At 44.6% G+C, this 17,898-nt stretch overlaps 2 protein-coding genes and 1 long non-coding RNA gene across 8 annotated transcripts in view; 1 reads left to right on the top strand and 2 right to left on the bottom strand.

Annotated features, from left to right (window-relative positions):
* Positions 1-3,276, bottom strand: part of LOC132378613 (palmitoyltransferase ZDHHC3) — a 110,488-nt gene extending 107,212 nt beyond the window's left edge. For 2 of the 5 annotated variants that reach the window (XM_059945699.1, XM_059945703.1), the window contains exons 1-2: positions 3,144-3,275; positions 2,123-2,214 (exon numbers count right to left, since the gene is read on the bottom strand). The gene's annotated coding sequence lies outside the window, so the exon portion shown is untranslated. Of the gene's footprint in view, positions 1-2,122; positions 2,215-3,143 lie in introns of all 5 variants that reach the window. The other 3 variants (XM_059945702.1, XM_059945701.1, XM_059945700.1) reach the window with 3 other exon arrangements.
* Positions 3,277-3,329: 53 nt separating this feature from the next.
* The window catches only part of exosc7 (exosome component 7), a 177,987-nt gene continuing 163,418 nt past the window's right edge, over positions 3,330-17,898 (top strand). Inside the window, exon 1 of one of the 2 annotated variants that reach the window (XM_059945705.1) lies at positions 3,330-3,477. In XM_059945705.1, the coding sequence (XP_059801688.1) occupies positions 3,421-3,477 (57 nt within the window). In that variant the 5' untranslated portion in view covers positions 3,330-3,420. The remainder of the gene's footprint in view (positions 3,478-17,898) is intronic. The other variant, XM_059945704.1, reaches the window with a different exon arrangement.
* Positions 11,146-17,898, bottom strand: part of LOC132378615 (uncharacterized) — a 31,051-nt gene continuing 24,298 nt past the window's right edge. Inside the window, exon 4 of the long non-coding RNA XR_009507131.1 lies at positions 11,146-14,773. This is a non-coding gene — a long non-coding RNA (uncharacterized LOC132378615). The remainder of the gene's footprint in view (positions 14,774-17,898) is intronic.

Here is a 17,898-nt window from a genome sequence, read left to right as displayed (position 1 = left end):
ATGTTACAGAAGGAGAATAGGAGAATGGGCAAAGTGGTGGCAGATTGAATACAGGGTCCAGAAGTGTTTCATCAAGCACTTTGGTAGAAGCAATGAAATGGTTGACTATTTTGTAAATGCAGAGAAAATACAAAAATCTTGAGGTGCAAAGGGATTTGGGAGTCCTTGTTCAGGAGTCTGTGGTAAGGAAGGCAAATACGATGTTAGCATTCATTTCAAGTGGACGAGAATATAAAAGCAAGGGTGTAATGTTCAGACTTTATAAAGCACTGGTGAGGTCTAACTTGCAGTATTGTGAGCAGTTTTGGGGTCCCTATCTTAGATAGGATGTGCTAATATAGGAGGGGGTTAGAAACATAGAAAACCTACAGCACAATACAGGCCCTTCGGCCCACAAAACTGTGCCAAACATGTCCTTACCTTAGAACTACCTAAGCTTACCCATAGCCCTCTATTTTTCTAAGCTCCATGTATCCATCCAAGAGCTTTTTTTTAAAAGACCGTATTGTTTCCACTTTCACCACCGCCGCTGGCAGCCCATTCCACGCACTCACCACTCTCTGCGTAAAAAACTTACAGCTAACATCTCCTCTGTACCTACTTCCAAGCACCTTAAAACTGTGCCCTCTCATGCTAGCCATTTCAGCTCTGGGAAAAGCCTCTGACTATCCGCACGATCAATGCCACTAATCATCTTATACACCCCTATCAAGTCACCTCTCATCCTCCGTCGCTCCAAGGAGAAAAGGCCAAGTTCACTCAACCTATTCTCATAAGGCATACTCCCCAATCCAGACAACATCCTTGTAAATCTACTCTGCACCCTTTCTATGGCTTCCACATCCTTCCTGTAGTGAGGTGACCAGAACTGAGCACAGTACTCCAAGAGGGGCCTGAGGGGCCTCCCGGTTCCTAAACTCAATCCCATGATTGATGAAGGCCAATACACCGTACACCTTCTTAACCACAGAGTCAACCTGTGTAGTAGCTTTGAGCGTCCTATGGACTCAGACCCCAAAATCCCCCTTATCCTCCACACTGCCAAGAGTCTTACCATTAATACTATATTCTGACATCATGTTTGACCTACCAAAATGAACAACCTCACACTTATCTGTGTTGAACTTCACCTGCCATTTCTCAGCCCAGTTCTGCATCCTATCATTGTCCCGCTGTAACAACCCTGTAACAATTGCTCTGACAACCCTCCACACTATCCACAACACTCCCAACCTTTGTGTCATCAGCAAATTTACTAATTCATCCCTCCACTTCCTCATCCAGGTCATTTATAAAAATCACGAAGAGTAGGGGTCCCAGAACCTAAGGCACACCACTGGTCACTGACCTGCATGCAGAATATGACACATCCATAATATATCTTTGCCTCCTGTGAGCAAGCCAATCCTGGAGCCACAAAGCAAGGTCTCCTTGGATCCCATGCCTCCTTTCTTTCTCAATAAGCCTTGAATGGGGTACCTAATCAAATGCCTTGCTGAAATCCATATACACTACATCTACTTCTCTTCCTTCATCAATGTGTTCAGTCACATCCTCAAAAAATTCAATCAGACTCATATGGCCTGACCTGCCTTTGACAAAGCCGTGCTGACTATTCCTAATCATATTATGCCTCTCCTAATGTTCATAAGTATTGCCTCTCAGGATCTTCTCCATCAACTTACCAACCACTGAGGTAAGACTCACTGGTCTATAATTTCCTGGGCTATCCCTACTCCCTTTCTTGAATAAGGGAACAACATCCACAACCCTCCAACACCTCTCCTGTCCCCACTGATGACTCAAAGATCATCACCAGAGGCTCAGCAATCTCCTCCCTCGCCTCCCACAGTAGCCTGGGGTACATCTCATCCAGTCCCAGAGACTTATCCAACTTGATGCTTTCCAAAAGATCCAGCACATCCTCTTTCTTAATGTCTATATGCTCAAGCTTTTCAGTCCACTGTAAGTTATCGCTACAATCGCCAAGGTCCTTTTCCATAATACTGAAGCAAAGCATTAAGAACCTCGGCTGTCTCCTCTGGCTCCATACACACTTCTCCACACAAAATTCCCTAAAAATTTTCTCAAACAATTTCCTAACAACTGAAGTAAGACTCACCAGTCTGTAGTTTCCAGGATTTTCCCTTGTTCCCTTCTTAAATAGAGGAACAACATTAGCCACTCCCCAGTCCTCCTGGATGTCACCTATGCCTAGAGAGAGACAAAAATACTGGTCAAAGCCCAACAATCTCATCTCTTACCATCCTCAATAACCTGGGATAAATCCCACCAGGTCCTGGGGCATACCCACCTCATACTCATTAGGAGGCCCAGCACTTCCTCCTCCTTGACCACTAAATGCCCCAAGGTATTTATACACTCAGCACTGATCTCCTGGTCCTCCATGTCCCTCTCCTTGCTAAATACTGAAGTAAAATTCTCATTAAGAACCTCGCTCATATTTTCCACATCCAAATGTTCCCCTTTTCATCCTTGAGTGGTCTACCCTCTCGTAAGTTATCCTGTTGCTCTTAGTGCATAGAATACGGTGAGATTCAGCTTAATCCGATTTACCAAGGATTTGTCAAGGACTCTCCTTTCCCAATTTCCTTCTTTATCTCTTACTGGCTTCTATATACTCTTCATGTACCTATCCTGACCTATGAAGCTTTACATACTTTTCCTTTCTCTTGACTAAATTCATCACGTCTTTGGACATCCAAGGATCTCTATCTTTCCATCCCAATCCTTCCTTCTAACAGGAACATACCTTTCCTGTGCACTTTTAGCTGTCTTTTAAATACCTTCCACGTCTGATGTGGATTTGCCAGCAAATAGGTGTTCCCAGTTAAACTCTGCCCAGTTCCTGTCTAATGCCCTGGTAATTTGCTCTATTCCAATTTAAATCTCTCCTGTAAGGACCATACCTATCCTTATCTATAGCTATCTTGAAAGTTGAAGATTTGTGGTCAGTATTCACCCACCGAAGGATCAGTCACCAGGTCCAGTACAAACCCCTCCCCCCAGATTACCCTTCTCCGCCCCGCTTTCCTCGCCTAACTCCGTCTATCCCGGGACAAAACGCACCCTTTACCCGGCCCCCCTCGCCTACCCTGGGGCAACCCGGCCCCATTCCTTACCTCGGGACAATCCACCTTCACGCCAGGCCCACCGTTACCCAGGACGCTGGAAGGAAACGGAAACCTGACTCCAGCCGCCTGGAATGCCGCCGGTTCCGCCCATGAACGTTCCCTTCCCCGTTCATGACGTCATGACGTCAGCACGAGTTGAGCAACATCGACGTTCCCCGAAAACCGCTGCGCTATTTCATCCCATAATGCACGGCGCACTCCCGCAAGACCGGCGTTTCGGCGCATGCGCTTTGCTACGGGTCCGGCCGGTCGCTGAGACTCCAGGATGGCGGCCGTGGTGTTGAGCGATGCGGAGCGGGTCTATGTGATGTACGGTGTGCAGGTGGGTCACGCGTGGGCTCGGGAGGAGTGCACTCTCCCCGGAGCGTCTCGGTAACGGGGTGCTTCCACTGAACGAAGCTGCTGAAGTCCTGCACAGCGAGGAAATCTGCAGATGCTGGAAATTGAAGCAACACACACAAAACGCTGGTGGGACACAGCAGGCCAGGCAGCATCTATAGGGAGAAGCGCTGTCGACGTTTCGGGCCGAGACCCTTCGTCAGGACTAACCGAAAGAAGAGATAGTAAGAGATTTGAAAGTAGAGGGGGGAGGGGGAAATGGGAAATGATGGGAGAAGACCGGGGGGGGGGGGGGGATGAAGCTAAGAGCCGGAAAGGTGATTGGCGAAAGGGATACAGAGCTGGAGAAGGGAAAGGATCATGGGATGGGAGAAAGAGAGGGGGGGGGGTGGAGAGCACCAGACGGGAGATGGACAACAGGCAGGGTGATGGGCAGAGTGGCCTTTTATATATTGGTGAGACCCGACACAGACTGGGAAACTGTTTCGCTGAACACTTACGCTCTGTCCGACAGAGAAAGCAGGATCACCCAGTGGCCACACATTTTAATTCCACGTCCCATTCCCATTCTGATATGTCTATCCATGGCCTCCTCAATTGTCAAAATGAATCCAAACTCAGGTTGGAGGAACAACACCTTATATACTGGCTGGGTAGCCTCCAACCTGATGGCATGAACATTGACTTCTCTAACTTCCATTAATGCCCCTCCTCCCCTTCTTACCCCATCCCTATTCATCTATTTATTTATTTATTTATTGTTTTTATTATATATATTTTTCTTTCTTTTTTTCCTCTCTCTTTCCTTTAATCACTCCTTGCCTGTTCTCCATCTTCCTCTGGTGCTCCCTCCCCCTTTCTTTCCTCCAAGGCCTTCCATCTTATGATACTTCCCCTTCTCTAGCCTTGTATCCCTTTTGCCAATCACCTTTCCAGCTCATAGCTTCATCCTTCCCCCTCCTGTCTTCTCCTGTCATTTCAGGTCTCCCCCTCCCCCTACCACTTTCAAATCTCTTACTATCTCTTCTTTCAGTTAGTCCTGACGAAGGGTCTCGGCCTGAAACGTTGACTATACTTCTTCCCATAGATGCTGCCTGGCCTGCTGCGTTCCACCAGCATTTTGTGTGTGTTGTTTGAATTTCCAACATCTGCAGATTTCCTTGTGCCGCAGAGCTTCAGCAGGTTTCAGTTAGTCCCGACGAAGGGTCTTGCCCCGAAACGTGGACTGAATTCCTGCTCCATCCGTTTTCCAGTATTGTGGTGACCCGAAATGAATGCAGTATTTCAGATGAGTTCTGGCCAAAGTTAGCCCACCCGGCTAACAAAGGCTGGTGTCCCATACGCATACTCATCCATTTTATCTACCTTCACTGTCACCTTCAAGCATCTTGCACACCGAGGTGTGGTGACTGAGATCAGCAGAGCTCAGCATGTCATGCTGGAATGAGGGGGCTGTAGAGCTTTTTAAAAAAAGGGGCTACCCTGATATTTTGGTGTACATGTGTATCAGGAAGGAGGAAGTTTATGAAATATAGCAGCATATTAAACCCCAGAATCTTTCAGGATCTATCCCAGAATGCTGAGGGGAGTCTGGGAGGATTACTGCTACTCTGATGGAGGTTTATAGATTTTCTACAAAATGTCTGTGCCAATCATGATGCCAGTTTGAACCAATTCTATCCGCATGCTGGTGGTCTACATCCCTCCATTTTCTGCCTGTTCATGTATCATGGCTTTTAGGCTTTCATCAGTACATTCCAGCCATTCATCTTGTAAAACAAAAACTTACCTTGCAAATCTTTTAAAATTCCTTCCCCCTCACCCTAAAACTCTGCTTAAATGCCCACTATGTTTAGTATTTCCAACCTTGGGGAAAAGCATGCAACTATCTACTCAATCTATGTCTTTGGATTTTGCATGCTCCCCTCAGCACTGCAGAGAAAACAATGCAGGTCTGTCCGATCTCTTGTGACAGGTAGTACACTCTGTAATTCAGGCAGCATGCTGACTCTGCATCCTCTGCAAAGTGTCTACCTTCTTCTTTGTGTATGAGGACTAGAACTGCACACCATACTCCAAATGTGGCCTAACAAGTTTTATACAGCTGCAGCATGACTTCCTAACGTTCAGACTCAACAGACTGACTGATGAAGGCAAGTATTCTGTATACCGCCATCACTGCCCTATCCACTTGTGCTGCCATTTTCGGGGAACTACAGGCCTGCACCTCAAGATCTCTTTCTACAGCAATGCTCCAAAGGTTACCATCTACTTTCCATTTACATTTGACCTTCCATTTGTCTGGATTAAACTCCATCTGCTATTTCTGATAGGGATGGCGATGTTCAGGAACCTTGGATGGTGAGAGATTCTGCAAATTTAGTCAAAACAAAGGTGTGCAAATTTTGTTCATGCCAAGGAAAGCACGGCAGAATTCAGGGAATCAGGAGCCAAATAAAGATGAGAACAGACATTGTGGGAAAGTATTGGAGGACAGCAAGTTTCGAGAGTATTAGGCAGGAGCTAGGGAGATTTCATCAGTACAGGCTATTTTTGGGCATATCCATTTATAACATGGAGGATATTTAAAAATGAACTGTACAGAGTACAGGATGGGTATGATAAAATATATAAAGGGTTAACACGGTCAGTTAAACATAGCAGGCTGTTTCCTCTGAAAGAAACCATTGATGATCAACAGATGTGCTGATTTTGCTATTCAGTGCTGAGCAATATTTCTTCTTGAAGTTAGCCAGCTAGTGTTTCAAGATCATTGTCCTTGCGCAGAGGTAAGACCAGCCTGTTCTGTGTATGAGGCCATTATACCTGTTACGTAATTTGTTTCTCTGTACTGTCAAGCAATAGATAAGTCTGCAGCTTGGTATGTGTGGGGGTATCTGAACGATTATATCTATTTTGTAGGGGGAACTGTTTGAGCGACTAACTGAGTAAGGCCCGGGAGGCTTTGAATAAAGAATTTGTACTTGTACAGTCACTGAGTGAGTTTATACGGATTCGACTTCCACAGGTATATTCCATTAGAAAGGAAGGAAATGTATACCAAACTAAGGGAATCTTCGTGATAGAGCTATTTTTTTATTTTTTCCATTAGGAAAAGAAGGCAAATGTATCACACGCAAAATGCTGGAGAAACTCAGCAGGCCAGGCAATATCTATGGAAAAAAGTACAGTTGATGTTTCAGGCCAAGGCCCTTTAGCAAGATTGCTGGAGGGTTTCAGCCCAAAATGTCGACTGTACTTTTTTCCATAGGTGCTGTCTGGCCTGCTAAGTTCCTCCAGTATTTTGTATATGTTGCTTGGATTTCCATCATCTGTATATTTTCTCATGTTTGTGAAGGCACATGTATTGTTCAGAAAACCTTTTGAGTATAAAGAAGCCACAAAAGATCTTTTGAAGACTATTAGGGTGAAAAAGTCCACAGGTTCTGATAAGGTATTGAGAGAGACGAGATGAGATTGCTATGTCTTGACAGAGATATTTATATTTTCTCTGGCCACAGGCGAGGTACCAGAGGACCCAACATTATTCCTTTGTTTAAGATATCCTCACCCTTGACCACATGATCAGTCTTCAGCATGGGGCTAGATCTAGCAGACCTTGTCAAAAACTTTGCTGAAGACCATATAGACAACATATACCACCATGTTCTTTGAGTCCTCTTCAAAAATTCAGTCAAGTTCCTGAGACATGATTTCCCACACCTTTATTAACTTTCTCAGTGACCATAATTATGGAAAACAATAGAAGAGGTCTGCAAGGCTAATGTTGATGCATTTAGACAGGAGCTTACAAAAGTTGAAGAGAAGAGGCTAATATGTGGGAAGTAAGGTCGGGTGGTTTCTGTTTAAATGAAGAATGAGGCTGAGAGGATTAAGGAACCTTTTAAGAACAAAAGGATTGCAAGGGACAAAATTGGTCCTCTGGAAGATCAGAATTGCATTCCTTGTGTGGAGCCAAAAGAGAGGGAGAAGATCTTAAAAATGTATTTTTTGCATCTGTATTTACTCTAGAAATGGACTAGAAGTGAGACAAAGCAGCATCAACTTCACGGATCCTATTGAGATTACAGAGGAGGAGGTGTTTGCCGTCCTGAGGGAAATTAGGGTGGATAAACCCCCAGGGTCTGATAAGGTGTTCTCTCGGACCCTGCAGAAGACAAATGCAGAAATTGTCAGGGCCCTGTCAGAGATGTTTAAATCATCTTTGTGACAGGTGAGGTGACGGGACTGGAGGATAGCCAATTTTGTTCCGCTCTTCCAAAAAGGCTCTGAAAATAAGCCAGGAAGTTACAGGCTGGTGAGCCTGACATCAGTAGTAGGAAAGTTATTGGAAGGTATTCTGAAGCACCAGATATGAGTATTTGGATAGACATGGACTGATTAAGGATAATCAGCACAGCTTTGTGCATAGTAGGTCATTACTAACCAATCTTAGAGATTTTTGAGGAAGTTGCCAGAAAAGTTAAAATAGGCAAGGCAGTGGATGTCTCCTTGGAGATTAGCAAGGTATTTGACAAGGTCCTGAATGGGAGGTTGGTCAAAAAGGTTCAATCGCTCATCATTCAAAATGAGTTAGTAAATTGGATTAAACAAACATTAGTTTTGTGGGGGAAGCCAGAGAGTAATCGTAGATGGCTACTCTCTGACCAGAGGCCTGCGACTAGTGGTGTCCCATAGGGATCAGTGCTGGTCCTTTGTTGTTTGTCATCTATATCAAAGATTTGGATGATGATATGGTTAACTGGTTCAGTAAATTTGCCGATGACACCAAGATTGGTGGTGGAGTGGACAGTGAGGAAGAGCTTGCAGAGGGATCTAGACCAGCTGGAAAAGTGGGCTGAAAAATGGCAGGTGGAATTTAATACAGCCAAATGTGAGGTGTTGCACTTCAGTAGGACCAACCAAAGTAGGTCTCACAAAGTAGAACACTGAGGAGTTGAGTTAGAACAAAGAGATCTTGGAATACAGGTACATAATTCACAGAAACTGGCGTGACAGGTAGAGTGGTAAAGAAAGCTGTTGGCACATTGGTTTCATAAGTCAAAGCATTGAGTACAGGAGATGAGATTATGCGTTGAAGTTGCACATAACATTGGTGAGGCCTAAATTGGAGTATTGTGTTCAGTTTTGGTCACCTACCTGCAAGAAAGGCATAAATAAGGTGGAAAGAGTACAGAGAAAATTGACAAGGATGTTGCCAGGTCTGGAGGAGCTGAGTTGTAAGGGAAGATTGAATAAGTTAGGACTTGGAATGTAGAAGGTTGAGAGGAGATTTGTTATACCAAATTAGTGTATAGATACAGGTAAATTCCGAGAGGCTTTTCCTACTGAGGTCTGCAGCTAGAGGTCATGGGTTAAGAGTGAAAGGTGAAAAGTGTAACAGGAACATGAGGGGAAACATCTTCACTCAGAGATTCGTGAGAGTGTTGAATGAGCTGTCAGCACAAGTGGTGCATGTGAGCTTGATTTCAATGTTTAAGGGAAGTTTGGAAAGGTACATGGATGATAGGCATACGGAGGGCTATGGTTTGAGTGCAAGTTGATGGGGGGGTAGGCCTGTCACAGACTAGATGGGCCAAAGGGCCTGTTTCTGTGCTTTACTTTTTATGACTCTGACTATTACCCATGTTGATAGATTTTGAAGCTCTGGTTAGGAAAAGGGAGACATGTCAGGAATTGGCATTTGGGATTAGGAGAATCACTTAAGTATAATAGCATTTAGGAATGCCTTCTACTTGAGGAAATCAGGAGGGCAAAAAGAGGACATGTCAGATTGGCAAGGTATAGTGAATAAATTGTCTTGCATATTTCACAATATATCCCAGAATATATCTAATTCTGATTTGGCATGCTATCCATACAGATCAATTCACTACAACGGTGCATTGAGGTGGTACAGGTCAAACAATGACAAGAGTGCAGAATAATGGTTACAGTCCAGATAAAATGCAGTGCAGGTAAATGTAAGGTGCAAGTCAGAACAAGGTAGATTATGAGATCAAGAGACCAGTTTACTCCACTAGGGAAACATTAAGCAGTGGGAAGAAGCTGTCTTTGGGCAATGCTTTCAGGCTTTTGCATCTTCTGTCTGATGGGAGTGAGTGGGTGGGATTTTTGATTATTCTGACTGCTTTACTTGAAGCAGTGAGAATTTTAGACATAGTCCATGGATGGGAAACTAACTTCTGTGATATACTAAGCTGCGTCTACAACTCTGCAAACACTAAGTACACTGCAGATGCTGGGGTCAAAGCAACACTGACAACACGCTGGAGGAACTCAGCAGGTCGGGCAGCATCCGTGGAAACGAGCAGTCAACGTTTCAGGCTGAGACCCTTCGTCAGGACTGAAGAGGGAGGGGGCAGGGGCCCTATAAAGAAGGTGGGGGGAGGGTGAAAAACCAATCAGAGGAAGGATCAAGGGGTGGGGGAGGGGATAGGCAGGAAAAGTGAAGAAGGAATGTAAGGGGAAAAAACTATGGGTAGTGGAGGCAGAACCATGAGGGAGGTGATAGGCAGCTGGAGGAGGAGGCAGAGTGAAACTGGGATGGGGAAAGGGAGAGGGACGGAATTACCAGAAGTTAGAGAATTCAATGTTCATACCAAGGGGCTGGAGACAGTATATGAGGTGTTGCTCCTCCAACCTGAGTTTGGCCTCATCATGGCAGTATAGACATGTATGGACATATCCGATGGGAAGGTGATGCAGAGTTGAAGTGGGTGGCAACTGGGAGATCCTGTCTGTTGTGGCGGACAGAGCGGAGGTGCTGGATGAAGCACCACTAAGGACATCTTTCCCTCTACCCCTCTCCGCTTTCCACAAGGATCATTCCCTCCATGACTCTCTGGTCCACACATCCCTCCCCACAGATCTCCCATCTGGCATTTATCCCTGCAAGTGTAGGTGTTACACCTGTCCCTACACCTCCTCTCTTACCTCCATTCAGGGCCCCAAACAGTCATTCCAGGTGAGGCAACACTTCACTTGTGATTCTGTTGGGGTCAGCTATTGCATCCGGTGCTCCTGGTGCGGCTTCCTCTACATCTGCGAGACCCGACGCAGATTGGGGGACCGCTTCATCGAACACCTTCCACAACAGACAGGATCTCCCGGTTGCCACTCACTTCAACTCTCCTTCTCATTCCCATTCGGATACGTCCATACATGGCCTCCTCTACTGCCATGATGGAGGAACAACATCTCATCTACCATCTGAGTAGTCTCCAGCCCCTTGGTATGACCATCGAATTCAACAACTTCTGGTAATTCCCTTCCTCTCCCTTCCCCATCCCTCTCTGCCTATCACACCTCATGACTGCCTTCTTCTACTACCCATAGTGCTTTCCCCTTAGATTCCTTCTTCACCTCTCCTGCCTATCCCCTCCCTGCTTCCCCTCCCCCACCCCTTGATCTTTCCTCTGATTGGTTTTCCACCCTCCCCCTCCCTCTTCAGTCCTGACGAAGGGTCTCGGCCCGAAATGTTGACTGCTTGTTTCCATGGATGCTGCCCGACCTGCTGAGTTCCTCCAGCGTGTTGTATGTGTTTCCTCTACAGTTCTGCAGTTTCTTGTGATCTTAGGCAGAGCAGATGCTTTCTGTGGTGCATTGATAAAAAATTGGTGTGGTTCAAAGGCTGTATCCTAAATCCAGAATCATGTTTACTATCAATGTCAGATGTAAATTTTTTTTGTGGCAACAGAACAGTTCAAGACAATAATAACAAGTACTATATTGATTCTGAGTGGGAAATTCTTTTGTTACAATAGCAACATTTAAAAATGCACTTAGTAGTGTGCATTTAACTAATAAAGCACATAATAATAAAATGCACAATAATGTATTAATGTGCAATTATGTACAAAATTATAAAGCAGACACTATTGTACTATTTTCTCCTGTCACACAGATGAACTGTTGTATTCTTCTTCTTCTTCTTTGGCTGTCCATCGATTTTGATATTGATGGAGTCCTGGGCAGGGTTGTATGGAAGACCGGCAGTTGCCCATGCTGCAAGTCTCCCCTCTCCACGTCACCGATGTTGTCCAAGGGAAGGGCACTAGGCTGATACAGCTTGGCACCGGTGTCGTTGCAGAGCAATGTGTGGTTAAGAGCCTTGCTCAAGGACACAACGTGCTGCCTCAGCTGACGCTCTAGCCACTTGGCCACACGCATTTGGTAAGAGAGATTTTCTGTAACGATCCTTTTGACAGAGGAGCTGAATAAGTGTTCGAAAGGGAGCTTCGCTGCTTCTTCAGTTGGTCATGTAGAGGATGTGCCAGATTGGATAAGTTTATTTAGTGACCTCCTCTTCACCAGTAACTTAAAAGAGTCTGGGTTGTCGCCAAGGATGCGTCCAGCCTTTTTGAGTTTATTTAGGCTTTTTGCATCACCAGCACCAATGCTGCTCCCCCAACATAAACCTGAAGACTGCACTCGACTGGTAAAAGATCTCCATAATTCTGCTGCAAACATTGAAGGATCTCAGCTTCCTTAGAAAATAGTCTGCAGACCCCTTCTTGTGACCAGCTATGGTGTTAGTTTTCCAGTCAAGTCTGTTGTCAAGGTGAACACCCAAGTATTTGAACTCCTCCATCATAACTTCTCCCAGAATGTATACAGGACATGTCACATCCTCTTACTCCTAAAATAAATCACTATCTCTGTGATTTTGGCCACATTCAGGAGCAGGTGATTCTTCCCACACCACTCCACAAACTTGTCCACTAGTCCTCCACTCCAACTCCTGCTCATCTCTTATACACCTAACCAGCACAGCGTCATCAGAGAACTTCTGCAAGTGAAAAGACTCTGTTATACTGGAAGTCTGAGGTGTACAGTGTGAACGGAAATGGAGACAGGATAGTCCCTTGTGGCGCTCCAGTGCCACTCACCACCGCCGCAGACAAAGAGCTACCCAGTTGTGCAAATTGGGGTCTATCTGTCAGGTAGTCAATAATCCAGGAGATGGTAGACTTGTCTACGCCCATCCTTTGCAGCTTCTCGCTCAGAAGAAGTGTCTGGATTGTATTAAAGGCATTTGAGAAATCAAAAAGTGTGATGCTCACAATGCCACCAGCATCATCCAGCTGGCAGTGAGCTCTCTGCAACAGGTAGATGATGGCATCATCCACTCACACATGGGGTTGGTAGGCAAACTGTAGAGGGTCCAATGATGATGTCACCTGCAGTCCAGGGTAAGTCAGGACCAGTCTCTCCGGCAGCTTCATCACATGAGATGTGAGGGTAATTGTTTTGTAGTCATTAAGTTCAGATAGAGTCGCCCTTTGGGTATAAGGACCAAGCAGGAAGTCTTCCGTAGCACTGGTATCTTTTCCTGACAGATTCAGATTGTAAAGGTGCTGCAAAATACCAGACAGCGAACTCATACAGGCCTTCAGTACCCTGGGGCTGATACCATTTGGGCCAGCAGCTTTGCCTTGATGTAGTATTAGTTACTAAAAGTATGTAAATAAAAAGTGCAAAAGAGGAGTAGAGATGTAATGTTCATGGACTCTTCAGCAATCTGCTAGCTAAGGGGAAGAAGCACTTCCCAAAACTTTGAATGTGGGTCTTTGGGCTCCTGTACCTGCTCTACAATGATAGTAATGTGAAGAAGGCATGTCCTGGATGATGGTGTGTAATGATGGATGATTCCTTCTTGAAGTACCACCTTTTGAAGATGTCCTTGATAATGGGGAGAAGTGTGACCTTGCTGGAGCTGGCTAAGTCAACAATCTTCTACACCCTCTTTGGATCCTGGACATTGGAGCTTCCATGCCGTGTGGTGATGCAACCAGTTAGAATGTTTTCCACCATACATCTGATGATGGTTTTTTTTACAGTCTTTGGAGACATACCAAATCTTCTTAAACTCCTAATGATGTTAGGCTATAGACCTGTCCTTGGCTACAACTCAGACCCTTGAGTTCGTGGTGAAGAGGAGATCACTAAACATCCTGTTATGCATTATGGACAATCTGACTTGGGTTCTTCATGATTACATCAATGTACTGAGACCAGAATAGATCTCCTGAAATGTTGATGCCCAGGAACTTGGAGTTTCTCACACTTTCCACTTCCGTTCTCTCAGTGAGGACTGGTGTGTGTACTCAACTTCCTCATCCTAAAGTCCACAATGAATTCCTTCATCTTGCCTATGGTGAGTACAAGGGTGTTGTTGTGACACCATTCAACCAGTTGATGTGCCTTGCTTCTGTACACCTCTGGCCATCTGAGATTCTGCCAAACACAGTTATTGTATCGGTGAATTTATAGATGGCATTTGAACTGTGCCCAGCCACACAGTTATGAGAGTAGAGCAGTGAGGAGTGCTTACATTCGAGGAGCGCCTGTGTAGATTATCAGAGGAGAATATATTATTGTTGATCCACACTGATTCTGGTTTTTTGATCTTGGAAAGCAGTTGCAAAAGGGGGTACAGAGGCCCAGATTTTGAAGCTGTGGGGATGTTGGTGTTGAATGCCAAGCTGTAATCACTGAACAGCAGCCTGACTGTTTGTCCAGGTTTGCTGTTATGGAAATTGCAGCAAGTTCAGGTCTTTACTCAGTCAGGAGTTTACTCTGGCCATGACCAATCTCTCAAAGCACTTCATCACAGTAAATGTGAGTGGTGCTGGGCTTCGAGGAAGCTCACTCTGCTCTTCTTGGTCCACTGGTATTGATATTTTTTTGAAGCAGCTGTGAACATCTGACTAAAGCAGTGAGAGATTGAAGATGTCAAGGAACTCTCCAACCAGTTGTTCAGCACAGATTTTCAGTAACCTACCTGGTACACCATCGGTGCTGATGCCTTGTGAATGTTCAGCTTCTTGAAGGATATGCTGATGCTGACCTCCAAGACTGAGAGCACAGGGTTGCAAGATGCTGTGGGGATTCACTCAGGTATAGTTTCATTTTCTCTTTCAAAGTCATTCAGCTCATCATGGAGCCTCCTGAGCAAGTAGAGGCACTGATTAGCTTCCTTGGCCGTGGAAACTATCTGGTAGGACCATGCCAGGCTGTTGGAAATGAACTTGAAACTCTCAGTCCCTTTGGCCTTGGCACCATTGATGTAAACAGGAGCATGTGCTGTTCCTGAAGTCAATGACCAGCAATTTTGTTTTGCTGACATTGAAGAAAGGTTGTTGCCATGGCGTTGTCACTAGGCTCTCTCTCCTTTCTGTACCCTGGTTCATCATTATTCGAGATACACTGGTATTATCCGCAAACTCGTAAATGGAGTTTGAACAGAATCTGGCCTGACAGTACAGAAAGTAGAATAGAGGTCTGTTAATGCAGCCTAATGGGATGTCAGTGCAGAGAATAATCACTAATATTGAGAAGTTTTCAAGAAAAATCATTAAAGATTTAATGGGTATAGTAGTAAAGGAATAATAAGGGAGAGAAGGGGATCAGTGTGGTCATTCCTTATTGTGACCTTCCACCATATTAAAATATATAACATTAAAACAAAATACAGGCCCTTCAGTCCACAATGTTATGCCAACCCTTTAACCTCCTCTGAGAGCAATCTAACCCTTCCCTCCTACATATTTCTCCATTTTTTTTTCTATCATCCATGTGCTAGCTAAGAGTTTTCTTAAATACCCATAATTTGCCTGGACCACCACTCCATGGCATTTCATGAAAATCAACACTCTGTGTAAATATATAAGTCAATCTACTCACCTTTGACATCCCCCGTATTTTCCAGCAATCAACCCTTAAAATTATGCCCCATTGTATAAGCCATTTCCACCCGGGGAAAAAGTACCTGGCTATCCAGATATCAAAGTGGACAGTAAAAGCTTTTTCAATTATGTTAAGAAAAAGTGAGATGGCAGTGGATATAGGACCACTAGAAAATGAGGCTAGAGAAATATTAATGGATGAGGAGATGGCAGATGAACTAAATGAGTATTCTGTATTGCTTTTCACTGTGGAAGACACCAGCAGTGTGCCAGATGTTGAAGGGTGTGAGGGAAGAGAAGTTACCATTACAAGGGAAAAGATGCTCAAAAAGCTGAAAGACCTGAGCATGTGACCAGGCCAGATGAACTGCATCCGTGTGTTCTGAAAGAGGTAGCAGTAGCAAAAATCACTGGATCAGAGAAATCAGAGGACTGGAAAATTGCAAATGTCACTCCACTTTTTAAGAAAGGAGGAAGGCGGCTGGAAGAAAAGTATAGACCATTTAGCTTGACAACAGAGGTTGGGAAGATGTTGAAGTAAACTGTTAGGATTAGGAAATGGAGTACTTGGTGACACAGGACAAGATAGGACAAAGTCAGCATGGTTTCTTAAGGGAAAAATATTGCCTGACAAACCTGTTGGAATTCTTTGAGGAGATTACAAGTAGGATAGATAAAGGGATGCAGTGGATGTATATTTGGACTTTCAGAAGGCCTTTGACAAGGTGCCCATGACATTATAGGAAAGTTATTGGCATGGTTAGAGTAGTGGCTGGTTGGTAGGAGGCAGTGAGTGGGAATAAAAGGCTGGTTGACTGTCAGTAACTACTGGTGTTCTGCAGGGGTCAGTGTTGGGACAGCTTTTTATGCTGTACGGTCGGCCCTCCTTATCCGCGACTTCCACATGCGCAAATTCAGCCAACCACGAAACGAGAAAACCCGGAAGTGCTCTTCCAGCACTTGTTGCTCAAGCATTTACAGACTTTTTTTCTTGTTATTGTTCCCTAAACAATGCAGTATAACAACTATTTACATAGTATTAGGTATTATAAGTAATCTAGAGATGATTTAAAGTATACAGGAGGATGTGTGTAGGTTATCATGGATAAGGATAAAAAAAAATCAGAAGTTCTCTTACTAAGTAAGTCAGAGCAGCTACATCCAGTATTATTTAGCATTAGTTAGTCAAACATTTGTCTTAGAAAATAGTACATATTTTAACTTTCTATGCATATAAAACACTTAAGAAATTTCTGTATTTCAATAATTAAACCACTGCGTTGCTTAATAATAATTGTAGCTTTCATCAGGGCAGGGCCTTTCTCACTTTATCCTTTAAAATTGTTCCGATCGTTGACCGGCTGTAGCCCAACGCTTTTCCGATGACCGATGGTGTTTTACCTCTTTCTGATTGCTTTATTATTTCCACTTTATTTTCAATCGTGATCATGATTATTTTCGTGAACAGAAACACTACGGATTCAGAGCTCTGCCAGGTCCTAAAGACCACCGCTCTGAGAGAGGTTAAATAAGGTCCGGGGTTTCACTGGGACTTAAAGTCCACACTAAAACAGGTAAAATAAGGGACTAGAGCATCTGCGTTTTTTTTGGTATCTGCGAGGGGTTCCGGAACTAATCTCTTGTGGATAAGGAAGGCCAACTGTATATCTGTGATTTAGATGATGGAATAGATGGCTTTGTTGCCAAGTTTGCGGAAGATACAAAGATTGGTGAGAAAATGGTTAGGCTGCAGAAAGATTTGCACAGATTTGGAGAATCGGCTAGAGAGTGGCAAATGAAGTACAAGTTGGAAAAATCCATGGTCATGCACTTGGGTAGTAAAATAAATGTGCAGGCTATTTTTTTTAAGCAGGGAGAAAAGTCCAAAGGGACTTCGGGAGTGCTTGTGCAGAACACCTTAAAAGTTAACTTGCAGGTTGAGTCAGAGGTGAGGAAGGCAAATGCAATGTTGGCATTCATTTCAAGATGTCTAGAGCAGGGATATGATCTTGAGGCTTTAAAAGGTACTACAGTTGACCTTCACTAATCTGACTACCTGTAATCCGGTTCCTTCGATAATCTGGCACTAATTTCAAATTTTCCGCGCAACTATAATTTCGAATTTCCTGGGTCACCATACCAATCTGCGCATTGTTTTGGTTGCACTGGATCTGTTCACGTGTTAGCACAGACAGGCGATTCCTGCATGAATATCATTTGTGTGAGGCGCAGCTGCCTGGCTTTTGCCTGTCTCACTCGCCAGTGGTGGGAGAACTGGTGCTCGCTGGGCCGGTCCACCGCCTTGCCCGCCTGCCAGCAGTCGCGCACTGCCCTCTGGCGTCACCCGGCTGGTGTTCCGTTCTCTTCTGCCTACGACCTCAGGTCAGACGTGGCAATTGCTGAATTTAAGCTGATTACTAAGCAGAGGAAAAAAACTAACAAGGATTCCCTCAGTAACTGCGAGTGAAGAGGGAAGAGCCCAGCACTGAATCCCCGGCTGCCTGGCGGTCGCGTGAATTGTGGCATATAGAAGACCTCCTTTCTCTGACTTCTGCTTACTCAGAAGCGCTGCTACCAACATCAACAGTTTTTGAAGAAACTGTTGTTCCAGTTTCAGCACAAGTTCCTGATGTTTCACTCATTTTTCAAGATGAAGATGTTAATGATTCTGACATCCCCACACTTGCAGACAT

This window comes from Hypanus sabinus, chromosome 20 (assembly GCF_030144855.1).
Source record: "Hypanus sabinus isolate sHypSab1 chromosome 20, sHypSab1.hap1, whole genome shotgun sequence".
Taxonomy (NCBI): Eukaryota; Metazoa; Chordata; class Chondrichthyes; order Myliobatiformes; family Dasyatidae; genus Hypanus; species Hypanus sabinus.
Note: the sequence above shows the minus strand (reverse complement) of the source record. Positions and strands in the feature narration are given on the sequence as shown.